The sequence below is a fragment of the Symphalangus syndactylus genome, chromosome 23 (genome assembly GCF_028878055.3).
Source record: "Symphalangus syndactylus isolate Jambi chromosome 23, NHGRI_mSymSyn1-v2.1_pri, whole genome shotgun sequence".
NCBI lineage: Eukaryota > Metazoa > Chordata > Mammalia > Primates > Hylobatidae > Symphalangus > Symphalangus syndactylus.
The window spans coordinates 45,262,429-45,285,804 of NC_072445.2; the positions used below are offsets into that span (position 1 = coordinate 45,262,429).

At 38.2% G+C, this 23,376-nt stretch overlaps 1 protein-coding gene across 5 annotated transcripts in view; it reads right to left on the reverse strand.

Moving 5' to 3' along the window:
* CARMIL1 (capping protein regulator and myosin 1 linker 1) overlaps positions 1–23,376 on the reverse strand; it is a 347,708-nt gene that overhangs the window by 38,296 nt on the left and 286,036 nt on the right. For 4 of the 5 annotated variants that reach the window (XM_055264247.2, XM_055264246.2, XM_063632705.1 and 1 more), the window contains exon 30: positions 201–267. In XM_055264247.2, coding sequence (XP_055120222.2) covers positions 201–267 — 67 coding nt within the window. Of the gene's footprint in view, positions 1–200; positions 268–4,204; positions 4,223–23,376 lie in introns of all 5 variants that reach the window. The other variant, XM_055264241.2, reaches the window with a different exon arrangement.

Here is a 23,376-nt window from a genome sequence, read left to right on the forward strand (position 1 = left end):
CATAGAAATGGATGAAAAATTCCTAAAAGTAATTATAAGTCTAGCATAGAATAGCAAACACCCATTCACAGATCACTTAACTCTTTCTCAATATTTACTCATCTAGGGAATCCATAAGGAACATCCCTAAAATGGTCTAAGGTCTTGCTAAGAGTGCTTCACAGTTCCAAGGAAATGACTGGCAGCAGCAGAACACTTACCAAAGGCCCTAGAAACAGGCCGCAGCATTCGGCTGTGGATACTCTTCCTTTTGGATTTAGGGGTCATCTAGAAATGAAATTATAATAATTAAAAAAAACAGGTAGCCACAGAAAACTTGCCTTTCAAACTTCTGAAACATTCTGGATCGACTGTTTAACTCAGTAGTTGTTTCTCTGCTTTAGAGGATGATTGAAAACCTGACTGAAGAGACCAAACTATTTCTAAATGTTTACAATTTCTCAAATGATACAGCTAAACTCTTTCTTTTGTTCCCCCATCCCTAACCAGTTGAATTCCACTTATACAGCTGAAAAGAACAATGAATGAATTTAATTCCAAGCTGTATAGAGGATGTTAAAATGGATACAAAAAAAAAATCAAAGACTGTAAAAATCAGTTACGAAAAATTGAGAACACTATTATTAACTGATCATTGTCACAGTAACATCAGTGTAAGCAACCCTGACCTCTTTCTGTGTCACGTCAATGACTTAAGTAGTTTCACTCTCTTGTTTTTCATTTTGCCCCCAAGATTTTGATCTTTACATCATGGGCAAAGACCAGGAAAAGGTGCTAGGATTCAAAAATCTGTATCTGCTGGCACTTCTCAGTGAAATGTCTTTGATCCTGCTAATCTTCTAAAAAATGAAACCCAAACTCAAACCCAGGGCCAAAACTGAAGAGCACTTTCCTAGCATTGGTGTCAACTGTTTATGGTGCAAAGCCAACCCTAAGAAAGGCACTATCTTCTCCCTCAATAGGATCACACAAATGTCAAAGACGGAGGGAAGCTTTGTCATCACCTACACAAACAAACTCCAAGGATGAAACTGAGTTACAGAGATGACAAAGGCTAACATTCATGGTGTCAGAAGGAGCAGAGCCAGGGATAGAACCCAGTGAAGAGGGTCAGGCCAGCATCCTTCCTGCCACATCATTCATGACCCATATAGAGATGGATGGATTTTAGGGATATTTTCACTGGTTTGATATCAGGAAACTGGTACGTGTATAAACTAAGAGGTAACATAACTGAAAGAACTTAGTTTGCATACTTTCATTTCATTTAATAGGTTTTCATCTAATGCTTCCTCAAAAAAAAATCTACATGATTGAAAAACATTCTTTAGCTCCAAGGAGAAACTGGCAGATACTGATCTTTAAAGCAAACAAATCTATAGTTTTGACAATTATGCCAGTTTTAAAAATAATATCGTTTTGCTATGCTATTATTTATTGTTGAGAGAAAAGGGAGATAAAAAAATGATTAGCAATTGTATTGAAATCCAGACTGGTTTTCCTAAAATACAAAATGAAACTTGCTGATTTGGCTTTTTTCAAGGTTTTGTTAAAGGCAGACAATCTGAGGAAAAGCTACTTATAAATTAACAGGCTTTGCAGGTTCAATGAAAACTCAGCTAACTCCATGCAAATGGAAAGGAATCCAGTTTAAGGCAGTTCTCCCCAAAGTTAGCCATGCAGTTGGCTGAAGACGTTAGTGGCCTGCCTGGTCTATTCACAAGTGAAATCTCTGAAAATAATTCTCAGGAGATACAAGCTATCAAAATATATGCTGTGTTCGGTCGCAACAAGTTCTTCAGTATTCTATCCATCTTGTGCACAATCATGGTAGGTAAAATAATCAAGAAGTAGCTTCAGATATAATTTTTAGCCAATTTCATTTAGATTGTCACAAATAAAGAGGAAAGATGTTTAAAAACGCATGGACTGAAGATGTCTTTTTTTTTTTTCCTGACTCTTGATTATATTTTACAGGAAGTGTATTCATGGGCAAAAATAGTCTGGTTTAAGTTTCCATATCATGAAAGTCTTTATGATATCAAATACATATAAAATATATAAAAATTATGATATTTCAAACAATTTTAAACATATAAAAATATGTACTATATATAAATGACAATATATAATATGTACAGAAAGAATCACATTTACAAACTCATGTCCATCTGTGAATAGGTCATTCAGCTTAGTTTAATTTCATAGACATAATTAAGAAACACACAAAATCATCAGGATAATTTGACGGTTGATATCACTCAAAGGGGAGCTAGTTTTCTCCTCTTGGTCTTGTTTTCCAGTGCTTCAAAGCCCAGTAGAGAAAGCTTGAATATCAGAAAAACCCACTCTAATGTATTTCACTTGCTTTCCTTTACTTTGTGTGCTTTTTACAAGGGTAAGTAACTTCTAATTACATTTCCCATAAATCTGTACCTATCATATCTTGTAGTTCTGAAGTTCTGGCACAGAGCCAATGGTCTTTTGCTAAAATAGAATTTGTAATCAGGCCAGTTTCTACAATTGGTATTAAGAAGGCAACCCAGCTTCTATATCTTTCCTTCATGGGATTTAAGTGCAACAACAGAGAAAAAAAACTCAATCTAATTTCTCTCATATTTTTATTACTTTTCTTTGGAAGTGATTCTTTCTTAGTTTTACAGAAAATGTGGACTTCCTTAATCTTATTGGCTTATTCCTACGATGCCATTACATATAAACCTAAAGCAAGAGGAAATATAAAAATGTACTATAATTATCTACCTAAGTGCATATTTAGGAGCAAATATTTAATGTTTGTCCAGAAATTTGGTTTACTTGCGCTCCTTCCTCCTCCTCTCCCCAACTGTTGGGTTGATGAATTACATCCTAGAAAAAGAAAACAATCTGACTTTACCATCTTCTTTAACACTGTTAGCTCTCTTCTCTTTTTGTACCAAAATGAAAGGGTCAATTTTTTCAAACTGTTTCTTAGTTCTTATTGACCTTTCCCTGACATTTGCTAATGCCTAAGTATTTTCTGAGTCAGAGAAATCACAAACTGTCCATCAGATGAAGGGGGGTCAGCATTTGAAAAAGAAGAGGTACATACTGCAAACGGACCTCTCATCAATCAATGGTTAACACTGTCAACTTGAGGCCTAGACAAAATTAACTTATCTTAAAAAATGCATCTTGCAAGCAATAAGGTATAATTTTCAAAACCCATATCCCAAAGAAGTATGAGGAAAAATGTGTTAAACCCTTGTTTTAAATGTAATTTTGGCAGGAAAATCTTAAACACAGACTTCTTTCTTGTCCTAACATCACAAATCATCAATAAATCCCCATTGTGGCAGACCCTGTGAACAAAAAGGCCACAACTCTATTTTCTGAGAACCCAAAAGCATCAATGTCTACATTACTCTGAAATTGTACTCATTTGATCAAATTTTTATAATGAATTTTAAACTATTCTGCACATAGCTCAATTGAGATATGTCTACTTTTACTACCAGTTAGACTAATCTTGGAACCTTCCAAACAACATAACATTTTTTTCTTGTCAAACCCACTTTTAACATGTAATTCCTAGACATACTTTTTTTTAAAAATGAGTCAAATTGCTTAAGTCACCATAAAAATAGAAAGAGGTGCTTTGTTTTTGCCACGTTTGCTCAAAGAATAATAAATAACACTCTCACTCCAAGTTCAAGAATCCATAATTACTTCCCCCTCACCACCAAGGCTGTAGAAACAACAAAAAAAATAACAATACCAGTTGAGATGAAGATTAGGAAAGTTCTCCTAATATAAGAAGCAAATCATAATGTCGATTTTCTACAACCCTGGGCCTGAAACAAGTAATATGACAAGAATCAGGAAAAAATTTTTAAAAGTAATCATATCTTTATTATTGTTATTATTACATGAGTGGAATAAGCACTTGTCTCCTCTTGAATGTTTGTATCCTCTTCATCAACACTCTGCTTGCTTTCAGGCACATGGCTGGAGATATTTTAAATTCATTGCCTGTTTTGCTAGCTGAACCATCTTGTAAAATCCAATCTTGTCTCTAAATTGTTGCCTATTTCATTCAGGATCTGCAGATGGATGATGACACTACAGTCTCCTGGGAGACCAGCCAGGCAGCACAGAAGCAAATGGAGCACAAGAATATAAAGTAGTACAGCCAGAAACCGCAGAGCCACCAAAAAATACTTACACTTGTACAGCAGAGAGTCTCCATGCAGCAAAAAGAAAGAAAAAAAATATGAATGGAAGAGAGATAAAGCAACAGCATTACTAGAAAAGGGGAGGGAGAGGGATACCATTCACAAACAAAGAAACAGAAAAGCTAAAACACATAAAAAGCCTTCATAGCAAAGGAATAAGGCAGGAATGAGGCCAACATATTAATGGCTTAAGACATCCAATCTAGCTTTTTATAAGCAGAAGCACAATTACAGCTTGAAAAATTTCAGAAACTCCTAACCTACAGATATTATGTCTCTTGCTAGGTGTGTACAAAGTGATATTTACCAACCCCACAAGGCATTAACCTCATTTGGGGGATGGTGGCTTTGTCAGCTCCAAAGCACATAATGGACAGAGCAGCGGATAGTTATTAAAGAACCCCATGCAAGTCCTGGCTCCTGGACCACGGGACCAGTCTCAAGAACTAAGTGGGGACAGTGTATCTGCAGACATTTACAGGTGTCTCTTCTGGGGCCATTTACATCATTCTGTGCTCCCACTGCATTTTAGGAGCAGCAGCTTTGAATTCTTTTGCCTCTTCAGTCATTAAAGCTTTTCAGGAAAAGACCTGATGACAGGATTCAGCACAAGTTACCTACCCACAGTGTAATTCAATATTGATGATACTTTATACCTTAGTGGGAATTTAGGTCACCTTACATTTTACATTACATCTCTAAATAATGTTTTTCTTTATTTTCTTTCCTTCTCCATTCACCTTAGATTAAAAAAAATCTCTAAATAATTTTTAAAACTCCATTGGTCATCATTAAATTTTGTTAGGGCATCCTCTTCTTATTCTGAATGAATAATAATTATTCTGGAATAATAATGATGAATTTAAAAATTCATTTATAAAGGAATTTTTAAAAACGAAAAAAGAAGTCCAGTTGTAGAATGCTAGTCTTTGTGAAAGCAAAGTGTCAGGGGTTGAGGGATCCTTTCCAAACCTCCTGAGGAAGGCCACCTATTCCTTCCACCTGGGGCTGGGGCTTTCTTTTTTCCAAGTTCTTTATTTTTCATGTCAATTATTTTCAGTATAAAATGGGATGGAAATACAGGGCTCCTCAATTTGTAAATGTAAATGATTTGTGTCTCTTTAAAGTAAAGGCAGCACATAAGTAAAAAGCATTCCCTATAACCATCACCATCATTGGCACCAGTATTATGTGCTTATCAGAAAGGCTTCCACTGGTAAAGTCCTGAAAAATTCTCATTCTTCACATTTCTGATTTCATACTTGATTAGGCAATTTACTTCAAATATAACTCATTCTATGACCCATTAAATTAGCATGAAAACATCCTTGCTGGATCAAAGGAGAAAAAGTAAAAATATATTTTCAAATATATTTTCCTGAATTGCCCAAAACAAAGACTCCTACCCTGTCCTAACACATAGCCGTCAGAAGCTTTCTTAAGGATATGACTATGAATACATACATAAGAGAGTTACAGCTGATGGTTAAGTCCCATAGATGACTTTTTACTTTCCTTCTCTTTGTGAAAGATTAATTCAACAAGACAAGTAGTCTATCCCAATTATCCACCTAAAGATCATTATAAGTGATGGTGAGGAACCTTTCAATTGGTTCAACTCCTAAAATGACAGGCAAGCAAAAAATGTTCCCACGAAGAAGAAAAGCATGGCAACAGACATTTCAACTTTTTGATAGAAGGAAGATTAATAGTTCATTCTGCTACTCTTGTCCACTCTTTGGAACTCATTTGGGCTACACTGACTTCAACATCCCCCCATGGGCCGGGCGCAGTGGCTCAAGCCTGTAATCCCAGCACTTTGGGAGGCCGAGGTGGGCGGATCACGAGGTCAGGAGATCGAGACCATCCTGGCTAACACGGTGAAACCCCGTCTCTACTAAAAATACAAAAAATTAGCTGGGCGTGTTGGCGGGCGCCTGTAGTCCCAGCTACTTGGGAGGCTGAGGCAGGAGAATGGCGCGAACCCAGGAGGCGGAGCTTGCAGTGAGCCGAGATTGCGCCACTGCACTCCAGCCTAGGGGACAGAGAAAGACTCCGTCTCAAAAAAAAAAAAAAAAAAAAAAAATCCCCCTATTAGGACAAGGGCAAGGGAAGGAGTATGTCTCATGCTCATGGCTTTGGCATCCAAGAACTGGGCATGAATCCTGAACCTGCTACTTATTGGGTTATGGGACTTTAACCAACGTTTTTGCAAAGTCAGCTTCCAGTTTTCTAGTTTGTAAAATAAATTGTGAGGATTAAATAAGATAATAAATACCAAGTGCTTGGCACAGTGTCTGGCAAACAGTGCCAATCAGTGACCTCTTAGTGCTTCAATAATTGGCTGTGATTATGAGGTTAATATCATTTTAAAAATTCTTCTATTCCCAAAGACAGAGTATTAAGGAGGGGGGCCATTAATAAGAAGTAGATTTATAACAGCAAAAAAGTGAGAACAATCAAAAAGCCAATCAGTAGAGGAATAACTAAAATTAAATATATTTAAATAAAGGAACATCAATTAAAAGGAAAAATAAAAACTACCTGTAGCAACATGAACATGTCTCAAAATATATTATTGAGTGAAAAAAGCAAGTTTCAAAAAAGATACACGTGGTACGATGCCATTTATGTAAACTCTAAAACATGCAAAACAATATTATACACTGTTCATGAATACATGTATGTTTGAACACAAAAAACAAACAGGAAGTGTCCAACCGAACTCATGAGAGTGCCTCAGGAGAAATGGGGAGAAGCGTGAGATTATTAGTAGTGGTCAAATGATGCTATTACATTATCTGTGATGCCCTGTATTATTCAAGATTCAACAAATGCTACCAAGCACATACTGCACATCAGGCATTCTTGGAGAAAGGGGTGGGTCTAGCAGTGAATAACAGAGATAAGCTCTTGCAGTCCTAGTGTGTGTGTGTTCCAGTGTATATTGGCAAAACAAAGATTCTAACATGTTAACAGGTGGCTCTTCGGGTGTTAGGAACACAGGTATTTGGCATTTGTGAGTAATTTGTGTAATTTCTTAGGAATGTCCCAAAAAGTTTATTTAGGAATACTTAAAGAAATCACTCTGGTCATGGTATTGACCGATTATCTGGACTTACTATTCTGCAGACACTCTAATAGGAGCCTGTCTGAATGACCATATACTTCCACCACCATTGCTACCTCCTGATGGGTAACAACGACAAAGACACCAACCAGATCATAAAAGCTTGGGGATGGAAAGTGATCAACTACAACACATGGAAAGAAACTTTAAAGTTTCTTGAAGTAACTCGGAGTTGTTCTGTATGTGTAAGTGTTTGATAAGCGTTAGTGCTGCTCTTGGAAGTGTTAAAAAGTGGCTGGCTTCCTGATGTTCAGGAACTATTGTTTTCCAGAGCCCAAGAACTCAAATTAAATAAAAATCCCAGTGCCACATCCTCCCTCTTCATGTTCTTTATCATGAACCTCACATGTAAGGGATTTTTTAAAAAAAATTAATATTAACCTTAATAGAATTCACTCTATCAGAAATACACAAATGTTTTGCTGGTCATTTCAGCACCTCCTTTTAATAGAGAACTGAGATGGATTAGATGGTCAGAACTGGACAGACTGGGTGAAGGGGAAAAAAGCCAGTTAGTTAGAAAAATAAGGAAATGAAGGGTTTACCACTAAGCAAAAAAGAAATAAGCAAAAAAGGATTTTTTTTTTTTTTTTTTTTTTTTTGCTTAGAGGTAAACCCTCCGTTTTCTTATTGCTGGCAAAAAACTGGCAGAGGCACCTTTTGGCCACTGTCTCATCAGTCCTCCCTCAGTCTCCAGGGGAAGAAAAGCAGAAAACCTACAAGAATTTCAACTACAGAGTCACCTTGTCAAGTATATTTACTTTTAAAAATGAGTTTAGAATAGAAACAGGAGGTGTGTAGGCAGAGAGAAATTCTTTTTATCTAATGGCCAACAAATTTACTACAGCATCCTTTAACACGAAAAGTAATTTTTTTCATTTTAATGAAATGAAAATGGTTTTCATGTAATAGCAGAATACTTTTTGAACCATCTTAAGCAGTGTGTCAAAAACACATGATAGATAAATGGGACTAATTTGGGTGACATAGGGGAATGCCTAGAGAGTGACTCAAAGGATTTCCTTTAGGTGCCCCCCGCCATCCTGCTCCCCGCTTGGTCATCCCTGGAGAAGACAAAATGATCATCTCTTGGGTGAAAAACGTAAGCCAGGATTCTGTCTTGTTCACTTCTAGATCCCCAGAGCCCATAGAGGGCTTGGCATATAATGGGCCTTCAAGAAGTGTGTGTTTGAATGAATGAACTGAATCAGTGCTTTAATCCAGTGCGCTCCCCACATTCAGGTTCTATAGACTTGTTTAAAAAGAAAGTATTACTAGTACCAAACATCGTTACCAAAAAGGGCATTTAGGCACAAAGATAAAATAGTAAGGACTTATTTATTATAAACAATAGTCCTTTAGAGACATTTATTTTCATGAAAAATCTGGTGTCTGTATTTTTTCTATTTCTTGTTACACAGACAAAAACTTCCTCATGGACCCTAGTGGTTCATGTACTCATGTCCACCTCTTTTTTTATTTTGAGACAAGGTCTGGCTCTATCACCTAGGCTGCAGTGCAGTGGCTCAATCTCAGCTCATTGTCCAACCTCTGCCTCCTGGGCTTAAGCCATCTTCCCACCTCAGCCTCCTGAGTAGCTGGGACTACAGGTACATACCACCATGCCTGGCTAATCTTTGTATTTTTTGTAGAGACGGGGTTTTACCTTGTTGCCCAGGCTGGTCTCCAATTCCTGAGCTCAAGCAATCCTCCTGCCTTGGCCCCCTAAAGTGCTGGGATTACAGGCATGAGGCATGAGCCACTGCACCCAGCTATGATGTCCACCTCCTTAAACAACGCACTTTTCAAATACATACACCCACTCTTTTTCCCCAACTATTTATTTTGAACATATTCAAATTTAGCAAAATTAAAAGGACAAGGATAGTCTAATAAATACAAATATACTCTTCACTTAGATTCAGCAATTGTTAACATTTTGTCACACAAAATTACTTTATTTCCTTCATTCTCATCTCTAACACAAACACAGAAAAAAAAATTCTGAACCATTTAAAGGTTGTTGACATCTTGACATTTCTCCCTTAAATACTTCTGCATGATATCCTAAGAATCATATTTTCTTATATAACCATACATTATTACCAACATCTAAGAAAATTAACAGCAATTGTATAATATCTAACTTACACACTATAGTCCGTATTCAAATTCCCCCAACTGTCCCTCAAGTGCCTTAAAACATCCCCTCCCCTTTTGGGATCTTAATAGAGAATGCGCTCATTATATAGGGTAATGTCTCTTCAGTCTCTTTCATCTAGCACATCCTCCCTCCCCACTCCCATCCCCACCTTTCTTTTTCATAATACTGACTTTCTTGATGAATTCAGGCCAATTGTTTCATAGACTGCCTCACATGCTACACTTGTCTGATGATTTCCTCATGATTAGATTCAGTGAAACATTTTTAGCATGAATACCACATACGGGATGCTGTGAACTACTGACTGAATCACAGTGATTGGCACATATGTCAGGTTGTTCCACTACTGGTAAGACTGACCTTGATCCCTTGATTAGCATGGGGACTTTCCAGCTGTGCTCCATTGTAAAGTACTCATTCCCTTGGTAATTAATAGAAACTCTATGAGGTGATACTTTTAGTCCATGTAGATTTTTAAGCAACTATTGGTAATCCTTGCCTGAATTAATGGATATGATCAGAACTGCAAAATTATAACTTTCTACTTCTTTCATTGTTCTTATATTAGGTGCCATTCCTCTGAAAAGAGAAACATTTCCTCTCTGAAAATCCTCTGTACTGGCATTTCAATGTTTTCTGAGTATTACTATGAATGCATGGTTCTCTAATACTTCAATGTATCTTAAACTACTAGTCATTATGCTTTTGGGTGCTCAGAATGTCTCAGTGAAGCCCTTTCAACTGGATTTTCTGAGCTTTGAAATGATCCCATCGAATTTAGAGCTAATCATTGCTTTTTGATATAAAATATCCTAGACCTACCTTCCCTGTTTAATGAACTAGATTATAAAAACTAAATACTTACTACTAGCTTTTCAGCTCAAGGAGAAAACTCAGTAAGTTTTAATTGACTTTTACCCTCAATATCTAGCCAGACAGTATTATCACATTTATAGTTAAAAAGAGTAATTTTTGTGCATTTCCATTTTAAAAAGTCTGAGATGGTGTCAATCTCACTGAGAAAAAGAGATACCTAATTCTTGCTAAGACAATTGTTGGACAGCATAAAGTCTTCCTTTGCAAGCCTAGGAAGAAAAGGTATAGGGAAGTCATAACTCTGAGAAAGCTGCAATAAATCGATGGACAAAAGGAGGAACGTTATGTAGAGATTTAGTGAAGTGCCACATTTCCTACTAAACACAACATTAAATCTAGCTATTCATGCTACACTCATTAACTTTTATATCCAGAGTGTCATTTCACATAAAAGTTAAACTGGCATCATGATGTTAAAACAAAAACATTTAGGGAGCAGCACTGATGAGAGACTATTGAAAAGATCATGGCAGAGAACTATTTTGAAATTAAAATGGTTTTTTTCCTTATTTTCCAGATCTGCACAATTTTTTGATACAACAAAAATATTTATCTTCCTAACTTTGTCACGTTTTCTCCAGGAAACAGGAAATACCTCACTTTTTATTCCTTGTAACTCATCTTGCAACTGCTGCAAAAGTGAAAATCCACGTTTGAATGTTCTCCTTAAAAAGTGAATAAAATTTAATACATTTTTCTTAAGAGCAGCCCAAAAATAGAATTCTCTGGCACTGATTTCAAGCAAGTATCTTGCCACCACAAAGTGTGTGACTCCTGTTGGGCACAGAAGCATGATGTTTATTACTACAAGATCAGGTATATGTCCCTGTAGCATTATAATTTTTTAAAAAGTGGGAAAATGCCGGGCGCAGTGGCTCACGCCTGTAATCCCAGCACTTTGGGAAGCCGAGGCAGGTAGATCACGAGGTCAGGAGATCGAAACCACCCTGGCTAACAGGGTGAAACCCCGTCTCTACTAAAAATAAAAAAAATTAGCTGGGCGTGGTGGTGGGCGCCTGTAGTCCTAGCCACTCCGGAGGCTGAGGCAGGAGAATGGTGTGAACTCGGGAGGCGGAGCTTGCAGTGAGCGCCACTGCACTCCAGCCTGGGAGACAGAGCGAGACTCCGTCTCAAAAAAAAAAAAAAAGTGGGAAAATTATTTAATTACTTTATTGCACTATTAAGCAAGATGTTAATCCAATAGTCATAAAAACTTGAATAGCATTTTAATATTTTCTTTATTGTGAAAACATAAACAAAGGGGAAAACCCTACTGAGTATTAAACTTGAGGTATTTTAAGTCGCAATCTTGGAAAATCCACGTTAAAATCAAAGGCAAAAACTAGGAATTTAGGAAATTTAAATACTTTCCTCTAGAATGGACATCATAGTTCAGTGATATCAAGATGAATAATCAAAATATTAGCCTAAATTCTTCAGGTAACACATTTGCTCCCTTCATGGAATATCAGCTTTATAGTGATGACAAAAATTAGTAGTTAACAACAATACTGCCACCAACAAAAACCAGGTTAAATATAACAATTATTTTACTGCTTTAACAAACTTGAGTCAAATAAACTACAGCGGTACCTAGTAAAAAGAGTGCACGGTGATTTTGGGGCCTGGTGACAGGATCCTAGTTACAGAGCTGTGGTAATCAATCAGTAATCAGAAGATCTGGTTCCTATACTTTTAAATCACAGAGCAAGTGGTTCCCCAAGCTTTACTGAAATTAGGTCCTAAAATCCCAACTCTTCAACCTTAAACAGAGCTTCAGGGAAAGACGGCTTACCACCAAAACTCTGAAACCTGCTCCAGCTTGGAAACCAAGATTTTCATCATGCTCAGTTTAACTCCTTTTAATCAACATCCCTACTGAATGAATTCTAAAGAGAGATTCTCAAAAGAGTGAATTCTCAAGATATCTCTCTCTAAATTACAGATCAATTATTTTGATAGCTATTTTTCCATAACTTCAGATCATCATTCATACACTCTATTCTACCTATGAGAACATTTGTCAAAAACAATACGCAATATTGTTTGCTGCTTTTGATCTTTTGTGGCTTTGATCTCATTTTAAAATGAATTATCGATTTACAGCCAAGGTATAATGAAAAGTTGGGTACATTTCCCATCAAATATATGACTTATATGCCACTAGGGCATTATTTTCTAACAAAACAAAACTGGCTTTCAGAGCATAATGAGGGCAATCTCTTAGCTATTGTTTGATTTAATGTTAACTGGAACAAACCCCATATGAATCTTCCACTGACATTCTCCAACATTTAAAGTTTCAATATCAAATAACCACATACAGGTGGCCAGTTCATTTAGTTACCTAGAGGGAAGAGGCCACACAGTGCACAACTAGAAGCATTACTAAGGTTTTTATGGCCATGATAAAGAATGCTCTGAAATCTTTTCCAGAAAAAAAGTCATTTTGGCCATGCTGAATTGAGTTTGGCATTTGGGGATTTCCATTAAGTACTTGGCTCAAAGGCTGAAGTGGATTTGAAGCTGCTTTCAGAGAAAAACCCTGTCTTGATTTGCAGGTACCCACCCTACAGCTCAGCTCTGGCTAGAAGGTGTTCTGTCTGGACAACAGAAATGATCACATACTCCAATTTGGATAATCAAATGTTAGATCTAAAACTTGCAGCACTAGTTTTCAGGTTAAGGCTCCACCCTTAGCCAGCAAGCAGAATAGAGCACCATGTGGTCCTAGGCTGGGCACTGATCCTTAAGTTTGCTGTATTATAACTCCTTCAGGTTTTCTTTCCTCTTAACTCTGTTCACCCCACTTTATCTTTTAAATTTCTATTAATTATTAAATCTGCTACCTAAAATAGTTTCTCAAAGAAGTCAGAAACACATATAAATCCAAGAAATACATTTATATAAGGCTATATAATCTAGACAAGAATTTATAGGCCGGGCGCGGTGGCTCACGCTTGTAATCCCAGCACTTTGGGAGGCTGAGGCGGGCGGATCACGAGGTCAGGAGATCGAGACCACGGTGAAACCCCGTCTCTACTAAAAATACAGAAAAATTAGCCGGGCGTAGTGGCGGGCACCTGTAGTCCCAGCTACTCGGAGAAGCTGAGGCAGGAGAATGGCGCGAACCTGGGAGGCGGAGCTTGCAGTGAGCTGAGATTGTGCCACTGCACTCCAGCCTGGGCGACAGAGCGAGACTCCGTCTCAAAAAAAAAAAAAAAAGAATTTATAAAAGAAATCCCTCGCAGTTATATTTGGAGCATGGAAGTAATTTTTTTGGTCTAGTTTCCAAGTGTGATTTTTCAGAATGAAAGTCAATGTGATTTTCTTCAGCACATACATCAAAGGTCAAAGCTAAAAACCATTTATTTTATATTTTGATTTTTTTAAAGGATAGGCTTGTGATAGAGGTTTGGCCTCAGCCCTAAGAGATGGAAGAAATCTTAAATATAAATTCCAGTAGTCCGGGCGCGGTGGCTCACGCTTGTAATCCCAGCACTTTGGGAGGCCGAGGCGGGTGGATCACGAGGTCAGGAGATCGAGACCATGGTGAAACCCCGTCTCTACTAAAAATACAAAAAATTAGCCGGGCGTGTTGGCGGGCGCCTGTAGTCCCAGCTACTCGGAGAGGCTGAGGCAGGAGAATGGCGTGAACCCAGGAGGCAGAGCTTGCAGTGAGCCGAGATTGCGCCACTGCACTCTAGCCTGGGTGACAGAGCGAGACTCCGTCTCAAAAAAAAAAAAAAAAAAAATTCCAGTAGTGACAGAGGTTTCCTCTCAGGCACATTTAGAGAAACTGAGAATTTGACAGGCCTGCTTCACTCTCTGAATGTCTACATGTGAGCTGAAGAATGAAGCTTAACTCATCCCAACTTTAATTGATGTTTCTAAACTATAACAGTACAATTAGAAATTTAGACAGAATCACTTAATTTATCTACTGTGACCTAATCTTAAATGGTCAAAAGCATAATGTGGAGTGGAGTCATGCACTAGTTTTCTTTCTCCCTCCACCCACATTTAGGCCACTTCTTTTTGTCATTCCCAAATTTCAGCACGAATAAATCTACCCTACTTGTTCCCTCCTCAGAAAGTCTTTAATCTCAGGGAATATTTGGTTAAACCTGAGATTCTATCAGGCAAGAAGGAAAACAATTCAATTCAAAGTTAGGGCAAGAAGTGCAGCCTGATTAACCACAAGGGCTGAATTTGGAAGGATCACGTGTGTTATATGTATGGGCAGCTTCCGGGGCAGAGTCCTCTACCCCAGATCTTTCTGCTGTTTCCATCAGTTCAGGCATCTACAATCCATGCCATCGCTTAGCCCATAATTGGAGGAGGTATGGATTTGCTACCATAGGTTAGTATCTCCCCCAGTTCCACTGAGAATAAGAATAAACCTCTATAAATAATTGGCCCGTGGGAATAAAGATACTATCCACCGAACACTTAGTGTAAGCCCTCAGTGAAAAGGCTCTTTCCCACCACAAACCTCCCTGGGTGTTTGTTTCCTGTGATTCAGGCCAGCCTGAAGACCATGAATTCTGCAGACAGAGAATGTGTTTGAGAGTCAGATCATGTGGAGTTGGGCTTTCAGCTGCAGCTCCTCCTCATTGCAGTGTGATGGGGTAAAGTGTGTTAACGCCTCTGACTTCTAAGAGTCTCATTTGAAAAATGGGTTAAAATAGCTACCACACCTGGCTGCTATGACAAAGCACTGGTTCCAGTGGGTGGGTGGTTTTAATCTCTTTCTCCTCAGCAACTCGCTGACAGCTTGGTAATCTATAATGTTCTCATTAATTGAACCTCATCAGTTTAAAGATAACTTTTCCATGCAAGAATTATTTTCTATAGCTCCCAGATTAATCTGCTACTACTGATACTTATTGATGGCATTAGCTATATAGAAATCAATAACATGTAATTCCAGTTCTTTCAAGAAGCATACAAAGAAACCCCATGCAAGTAATTATAATTCAAAGCCAGGAGAAGGGAAACAAATTTTATTGAGCAATTTTGTGCCAGGCACTGCTCTAGATATTGGGGATATATGGTCAACAGCACAAAGTCCCAGCCCGCCAGAAGCTTATACCTTCACGAGTAAGTAAGATCACTTCAAGTTCTAATAAGTGCTAAGATAATATAATATGCAAGGTGACTGGAAGGCTTCTTTGGCTCAGAGGATCAACAACAACTTCTGAGAAAGAAACACTGGAATTGTGACCTAAACAGTGTGAAGACAGCCATGGGACAAGCTGGTGGAGAATATTCCAAGGTGAAGGAACAAGAGCTGAGATGGGAGCCTGGGCAAGTTCTAGGGAAAAGCAAGGAAACCACCAGTGGCTGGAGGGAAGAGAACAAAGGAGAGACTAGAGTAAGATTAGGAGACAGAGACAGAAGACGGACCATGTAGGACCTTATGGATCATGAGCCTTATTCTGGGTACAATGTGAAGCTATCAGAGGATTTGACACCTTAGATACCAATCTGATTTCCATTTAGAAAACTCTTCTGGATACTGAATAGGGGATCGATTGACTGCAGAAGCAACAGTGAAGGTAGGAGTGTGAGGTACAAGCCTGTTTCAAGAGTCCAGACAAGAATCAAACATGTCTTGGATGAGGGAGGGAAGATAGATTTGGACAGTGAAAGAATAAGAGAGATTGAGGCTGACAGGTAGAGTTCGGAACAAATGGGCAGAAATAGAAAGTCATAAAGCTGATGGTGAAGCCTTAGGGAGGGAAGGGGGAACTCAATGATTCTATTTGGGACATACTATATATGAGATACTTTTTGAACAGCTAATTGGAGATGTCAAGTAGGAAGTTGAATATATGTACCTGTAGCTGAAGGTAAATTTTTATTTTTATTTCGTATTTTTTTGAGACGGAGTCTCGCTCTGTTGCCAGGCTGGAGTGCAGGCTGTCTCAGCTCACTGCGACCTCCGACTCCTGGGTTCAAGCAATTCTCCTGCCTCAGCCTCCCAAGCAGCTGGGATTACAGGCATGTGCCATCATGCCCAGCTAATTTTTGTATTTTTAGTAGAGACAGGATTTCACCATGTTGGCCAGGATGGTCTTGATCTCCTCACCTCATGATCTGCCCGCCTCGGCCTCCCAAAGTGCTGGGATTACAGGCATGAGCCACTGCACCTGGCCACTGAAGGTAAATTGAGATAAATATCATGAATGTGGAAAAAGAACAGTGCTGATAGAACTGAAGAGGCAATGTTCACTTCAGGGAAGGCAGTCTGGTGAGTGCATCTGTACTGTAGCTTTACTTGGGCATGGCTGACTCCTTATTCAGACTTGACTACTGAGCCCCAGAGCTACTCCTGGACATCACAACCAGGGCCTTGTGAGTACCTCAATCTCGATGAACAAAATAGAAGTCACCACTGTTTCTGCAAAAACCTAATCCATCTTACAGCTTCCTCACCTTTGGTGGCTGCTTGCTACCTTAAAAATAAACAAATAAACAACAAACAAACCCTTAAGTGAGATCTACAAGGTTCTGGGTGATAAGGCTCATGCCTTCCCTTCCAGCCTCCCCAAACTGGGTTCCTCAATTTATACTAGTTCCTCAAATTGCACTGTTCTGTCTTCACTCCAGAGCTCTATATGTGCCACTCTCCCTACTAAACTTACTTACTCATTTTCCTTCCAGCAAACTTCTCTTTCTCATGCCATCTCTCATTGTACCAACAGCTACTGAGGGCCTAGTATGTGCCAGGCATGATGCATAGAATCTTCCTCCAGGAAGCCTTCCTTAACAACACCCCTCCCCCAGGCTGGGCTGGACATCACTTCTCTGTGCTTCCATAGCAACCTGCCTACCTTTATCAGAGCACTTTCCCACCATATCTAATTTTTCACTTTACTAATGTATAACCACCTCAGTCTGAAAATGAGCTGAGGCCCATATGTAACAGCAATATTTTTTTTTAAATGAGTAAAGACAATGAAGAAAAAATGAAGCCAGAATTACAGCTTAATACAACGAACTATACTTCTTCAGGCACTGCACACTTTTTGTAGGTCAAATGCACATTCAGTTCTGAGCCTCTCTGTTAACAATACCAAAGTGAGACACATGGCACAATCCATTGTGTCCATAAGAGAGAAGGCAAACTACTCAGAACGTCTACTACTCTCGCCTGCAATCTCACCTGGATATACCTGTAACAATCGCACTTTAAGATAAAACAGAGTGACAATAACAGTGGTATAGACAGTATAAAGAGTACATACGGTAACAAATTTCATAGGGATATTTATTAAAGTGGTCCTCAATGAAGATCAACAACATAAGGCAAAAGCACTCTTCAGTAAAAATGATTCCGTGGGAGCTCAAAACAATGAAACAAACGATGAGCCTATTTAGAAGAGGCTCTCCCGGGTACCAAATCCTCTTCTACTCCTGCATCTCTGCTCAGGCCCTTTCCTGACCTGGACAGCGCAGTGGAGAAATAATAAAATCATGCATGAGCTGCTGTGTGGCTAATATTTTGAGAAAGTTGAAACACACCAGGTAGAGAGAGTTATTATAGATGAAAGTTTCTCAAACTTTTTTGACTGTGACCTATTCCTAAGACATATATGTTATTATGTCACACTCCAATTTACGCATGCATGTATGTATAACTGAAACAAACATTTGGTGTAATATGATACTTATGGATACATTTTGTATAATGTTACTTATGATACTTAATATGATACAAAATATGTTCATACTTTATGTCAGATCTTTTTTTTTTAATCCTGGTTGCAACCATCATACTGATTTCATGACTCACTAGTGGGTTGTGACCAAAGGTTTGAAAGATGTAACCTGTGTGAATTCAAGCCTTTCTTGATGACCTCATTTCAGTGGTAGACTCATAGCTTCCAGCATCCAAGCAAATTCAAGTGATGGATTTACACAGACGGTGGTTCTGTGATCCATCAGAACTACATTGCCACTTCTGCCCCTCAACGCAGCAAGCTTGGTGGGTGATACAATGGTTCTTTCACCTTCCATTCCTAGCAAGAAGCCAAGAATACCTGGTATACGATGGATGAACAATAAGCATTTGTTGAAAAAATGAATGGCTGTCTAGCCTATGCCTGGCTTAAGGGATCTTCTGATAGCTCATCGCTACCTAAGACTTCAACATCAAGTACAACTGCCTCCTCCTCTGGACTCTGTTGAGAGCCAGCAGCCACCTTCTTCCAGATGTTTCTTTTACCCCATCACCTGGGTAAACAAGTCCTCTTTAAGGACTTCCCATTGTCTTCCTCTTTAGGCAGGTTCTCTCACATACATATATAGAGACAAGAATTACATCCTTAGTGGCCGGGCGTGGTGGCTCACGCTTGTAATACCAGCACTTTGGGAGGCCAAGGCGGGCGGATCACGAGGTCAGGAGATCGAGACCACGGTGAAACACCATCTCTACTAAAAATACAAAAAAATTAGCCGGGCCTAGTGGTGGGCACCTGTAGTCCCAGCTACTCGGAGAGGCTGAGGCAGGAGAATGGCGTGAACCCGGGAGGTGGAGTTTGCAGTGAGCCGAGATTGCGCCACTGCACTCCAGCCTGGGCAACAGAGTGAGACTCCGTCTCAAAAAAAAAAAAAAGAATTACATCCTTAGTATTTAAAAACATTGTTTTCTCCAGTTTGAATATTTAACTCAGAAATTAAAGAGGAAACCTTTCATCCCAAAGGGATTTGATCTTTTATTCCAACTGGAAAGCAGTGATAATTTGGAGCTTTTATGACATAAACGAAACATCGTTGACGCAAGTGTCATTATGGCATGTTGAAAAGCATGAGGTTTCTAAGGGAGGAAAAGTAAGACTGAGTTTAGAGAAATTATTTCACTTACTATTGGCTCTACTGTACTATACCCAGGAGCCATTAAATCTGTGACTGCTTGGAAGTAATTTAATTCATTTAGACTCAGTTAAAATTAAAATTCACTTAAAATTTTTCCTCAAGTACATTCCTATGTCATACACACACACACAGAGCTAATCAATGGAATGGTTTCTGTTTTATAAATCTGCAGGTTACCAGAGACATTTAATATAGTTCATGTTTAGTTTATGATTACAAAATTACCTTTTATAATGATAATTACATGTCAAAATTAAGCTCATAAGAATCACCATTTCCAATCAACAAGTCAGGTGCCCAATTTGGGTGCTGGTTTTGGAATACCCTGACTAGTCACAATTGGTTCATGTTTGAAGTCATTTTGTGGAGGGATTTATTTAGTATGCCCCATCTTCTCCCCTAGGAGTTTGGCTCCTACTGGGAGCTTTAGGGCTCTGGGGGTGAAGCCTGCTCTGTTACCTGCAGGGCAAAGGTGTAGGATTCATCTCTTTCTAGAAATAACTGCAATAAGCGGGAAATCTTTTGTCTCTTGGGTGGCCTGTGAGGGCAGTCAACATTGTACCTTAGGCCTTGTTTTAATCCTTTAAAAAAGATGTCTGGCCAGGTGCGGTGGCTCATGCCTGTAATCTCAGCAGTTTGGCAGGCCGAGGCAGGTAGATCATGAGGTCAGGAGTTCAAGACCAGACTGGCCAAGATGGTGAAACCCCATCTCTACTAAAAAATACAAAAATTAGCTGGGCACAGTGGCAGACGCCTATAATCCCAGCTACTCAGGAGGCTAAGGCAGGAGAATCGCTTGAACCAGGGAGGCAGAGTCTGCAGTGAGCTGAGATCATGCCACTGCACTCTAGCCTGGGCAACAGAGCAAGACTCCATCTCAAAGAAAAAAAAAAAAGATATCTGGGTCAGATCTCTGGAAGCTCCCTGGAATAGGGCCTCTGATAGTGGTATTTATGTGAGTTAAAAATTAAAAGATTAACTCTGGGTCTTGAGGCAACAATGAACTCTTCAGGGATGGGACATGCATTCCCAGCACTTTGACAAAGGACTGTAACAAATATTATTACATCAGAACAAGGATATCTGAGGAAAGAAATCATAGTAATAATAAAATAAAAAATAAAAAAATACTATTACAAACTTTGAGGAACACACATTAACCATTTTAGTTGGACTCAGAGTGTACTATAATTTTAAAACTTAGAATTTGGAAATAAAGGTGTTTTAATCAATTGCTTTCTACTAGTTAAAAAGTTAACTCTGTTTTCAAAAGTAATATCAGTATGAAAAAGACATTACAGAATAAAATTATAAGAGAAAATTAACAATTATGACTTGAACGACCCTCTGCACAGTTAATATTAGTGTAAACCATTTTAAATGAGACATATTGACTCAATAGTCTGTGCTTGGCGACACTGTGAATAGATTAGTTCCATTAATAACTGTTGGTACTTGAGAATAAGGCCATTTGTTTAAATTTCTTCTCAAAAATAGTATTTTGACCAAGTCAAATAGACTTTTGCTGAATTTTAGTCTGTATTTAAAAACTTAAAAAATATATATTGAAATTTGAAGTTGAATTTGTTAAGGGAAAATAATTGCTATTTTATCATTGGAGACAGGATTCACAAAGATGCATTCTGTAATAATTCAAGCTTTTTAATATTCTTTTCCCAGGAAATAGCAATAAGCAGACAAACTGCTCCTCTGCATGAATATCTTTTGATTTAAAACTGGTATGATGCTCATTAAAATAATTGAAAGAATTACATACAATTAGTGAGCTAGTTATGCCTAAGGAGCAGACACTGGCTCTTCACTCACTTGGCATACTACTTAAATCCCAAACTTCTGCTATTTTTTAAAGATGGTATACTGTATATGGTGACAAATTAAATATTTAGAGATAACTAATCAGTAGAACTAAAACTGCATTCTTCAATACCCCAAGGACCAATAGGCCACCAAAGTTCAAAGATATGGTTCAGAATACTGATTTCCTAACAGCACCCGACTGCAGAAGAACAGATGGTCTGTGAACAATAAAGATTCTAAAGAAATACACGTTTCAGCATGACATATAAGGCTTGTGGGTTGAAATGATAAGAAGCATATAGGAAAACTAATTAATCATTGTCACCAACAAAATAACATATAGAGAGGCACAGGAGGTTTCAGGTAAGCCAAAAGTGGGCAACTTCATTTCTAACAATTGGATAACAATTGAACACAGCAGATATTTGACACGTGTTTCCAACAACGTTTAAAAACTACAGGCTTCCATTATGGTTATATGACACTACGCCTTCTATTTGTGTTTCTGTTCACATGTTCATTTCATCTGGGGCTAGTAAGCACCTATTTTACAGAAATCAATGTGGTATAACTAAATTGAATGCAAATTTTAATCCTTTTGTAAGAAATACCATAGATGAAATCCATATACTCATTATAGCAGACTGGTTAAATGCAGACTCTGGCACCAAACTGCCTGCCTTTGGTTAATCTTGGGTTACTTATTTTACTTTTCTCTCCCTCAGTTTCCTCATTTGTTAAACAGAAGGTATTAATAAGACTTTATTATTCATGTTGCTATGAAGATAGAACTGGCTAACAGTCACAAAGAGCTCAGAATAGTGCCTGCACATCACAGGTACTACATAAGTGTTAAGCACATGAATAAGAAGGCTTTTTAAACCATGTGATTTTCCGCCCTGCAGTTAAGGAGATGTCAGACTCTCTGGGGGCTAAGAGAGTAGACACAGGCTGTAAAACAGTGCAGGTGATTTTAATAGTTTGTGTTATCTTCCTCACCTCTGTGTTCTACCACCTGAACTAGATTACCTCTTAGTTTCTTCTAGTTAAAAGAAAAAGATCATTTATCTTATTGGAAACAAACAAACAAAATTCCCTTTTCTGACATTCTGTTTAAAAAGAACAGCCTTTTTCTTTAACTTTATAAAATTAAGTTTGATTAGAAGCTTAGTTATCCTCCAGTAGATAACAGGTCCCAAGAAATCACTCAATCATTCTTCCTTCAGCTTTCGCTTAGTCAAAGCAAAAGTTTAACTGTTGTTGACTAAGTGATGAATTTCTTTCAAAGAAATCAATCGTATGGATTATCTTTTCAACTCCAGGAAGGTAAACATTAAAACTCAAATTAATATAAATTTCTACAACTAACATGCCCTTAAACCTCCGCTAGTGGAATTATAACTACTGGTTTTTTAAAGAGACTTAAGCACTGAAATGGAATTGACATTTGGACCAGGAAGAAATGGAAGAAAACATGAAGATTAGAAATCCAGGGGCAGGGTTCCCAGAATCTCCGCCCAGTTTCCTAAAGAAATGCTCAAAAATGGGTATAGTAGCTATGAACATCCTGCACAAAAAATGCCAGGATCTGTGAACAAACTTAAATCTGTGAATAGCAGGTTGGTGATGTGTCAAAGTTCCTTTGGAATTCATAGGGAAAGTTTCACAGTTCTTTGGGCTATAAACAAACATTTTTGGTAATAGTAAAATTACAACATCTCCCAAAGCAATCAAATTCAACAGTGCTGTAGCTCCATCTGTGGCACAAATTCTACCCACCAAGGGTTTTAGGTTGCATGCATGTACTTATGTACTTGCCCTTCTGATAGTTTTCTACACAACAGTTAATCTTGAGTCCTAACTTTCCGGATCACTTAAGATAGAAATGCTGCCAAGGAAAATGTATACATTCATTTAGAAAACCATCACGAATTAAATGCACCTCCCTTTGAAATATGGACTGCAAACTTTTTTCCCCCAATGGCATCATATGAGGGTTACAGCTTGAAATATCTGGTAATAGATGTCAATAACAAACAATAATGGTTTGCTACTTTGATTATGAAAGGAGGCATTAAAAGACCAATCTATTGCTCTACTCCTTCCAAATGAGCTATGAGTTTGTACCAGCTCAGAAAATCGATTTCCTTTAGGAGAGGGATCCTTGCGCTTGGGGCAGCTGCTGCCATGTGAATGGTTCTATCTTTGGGTGGCTTGGAATTGATGGTTAGGCTGAAAGTATACAGGAAATTATTATCAATAGTATAAAATCCCGACTTGCACTTTTTACA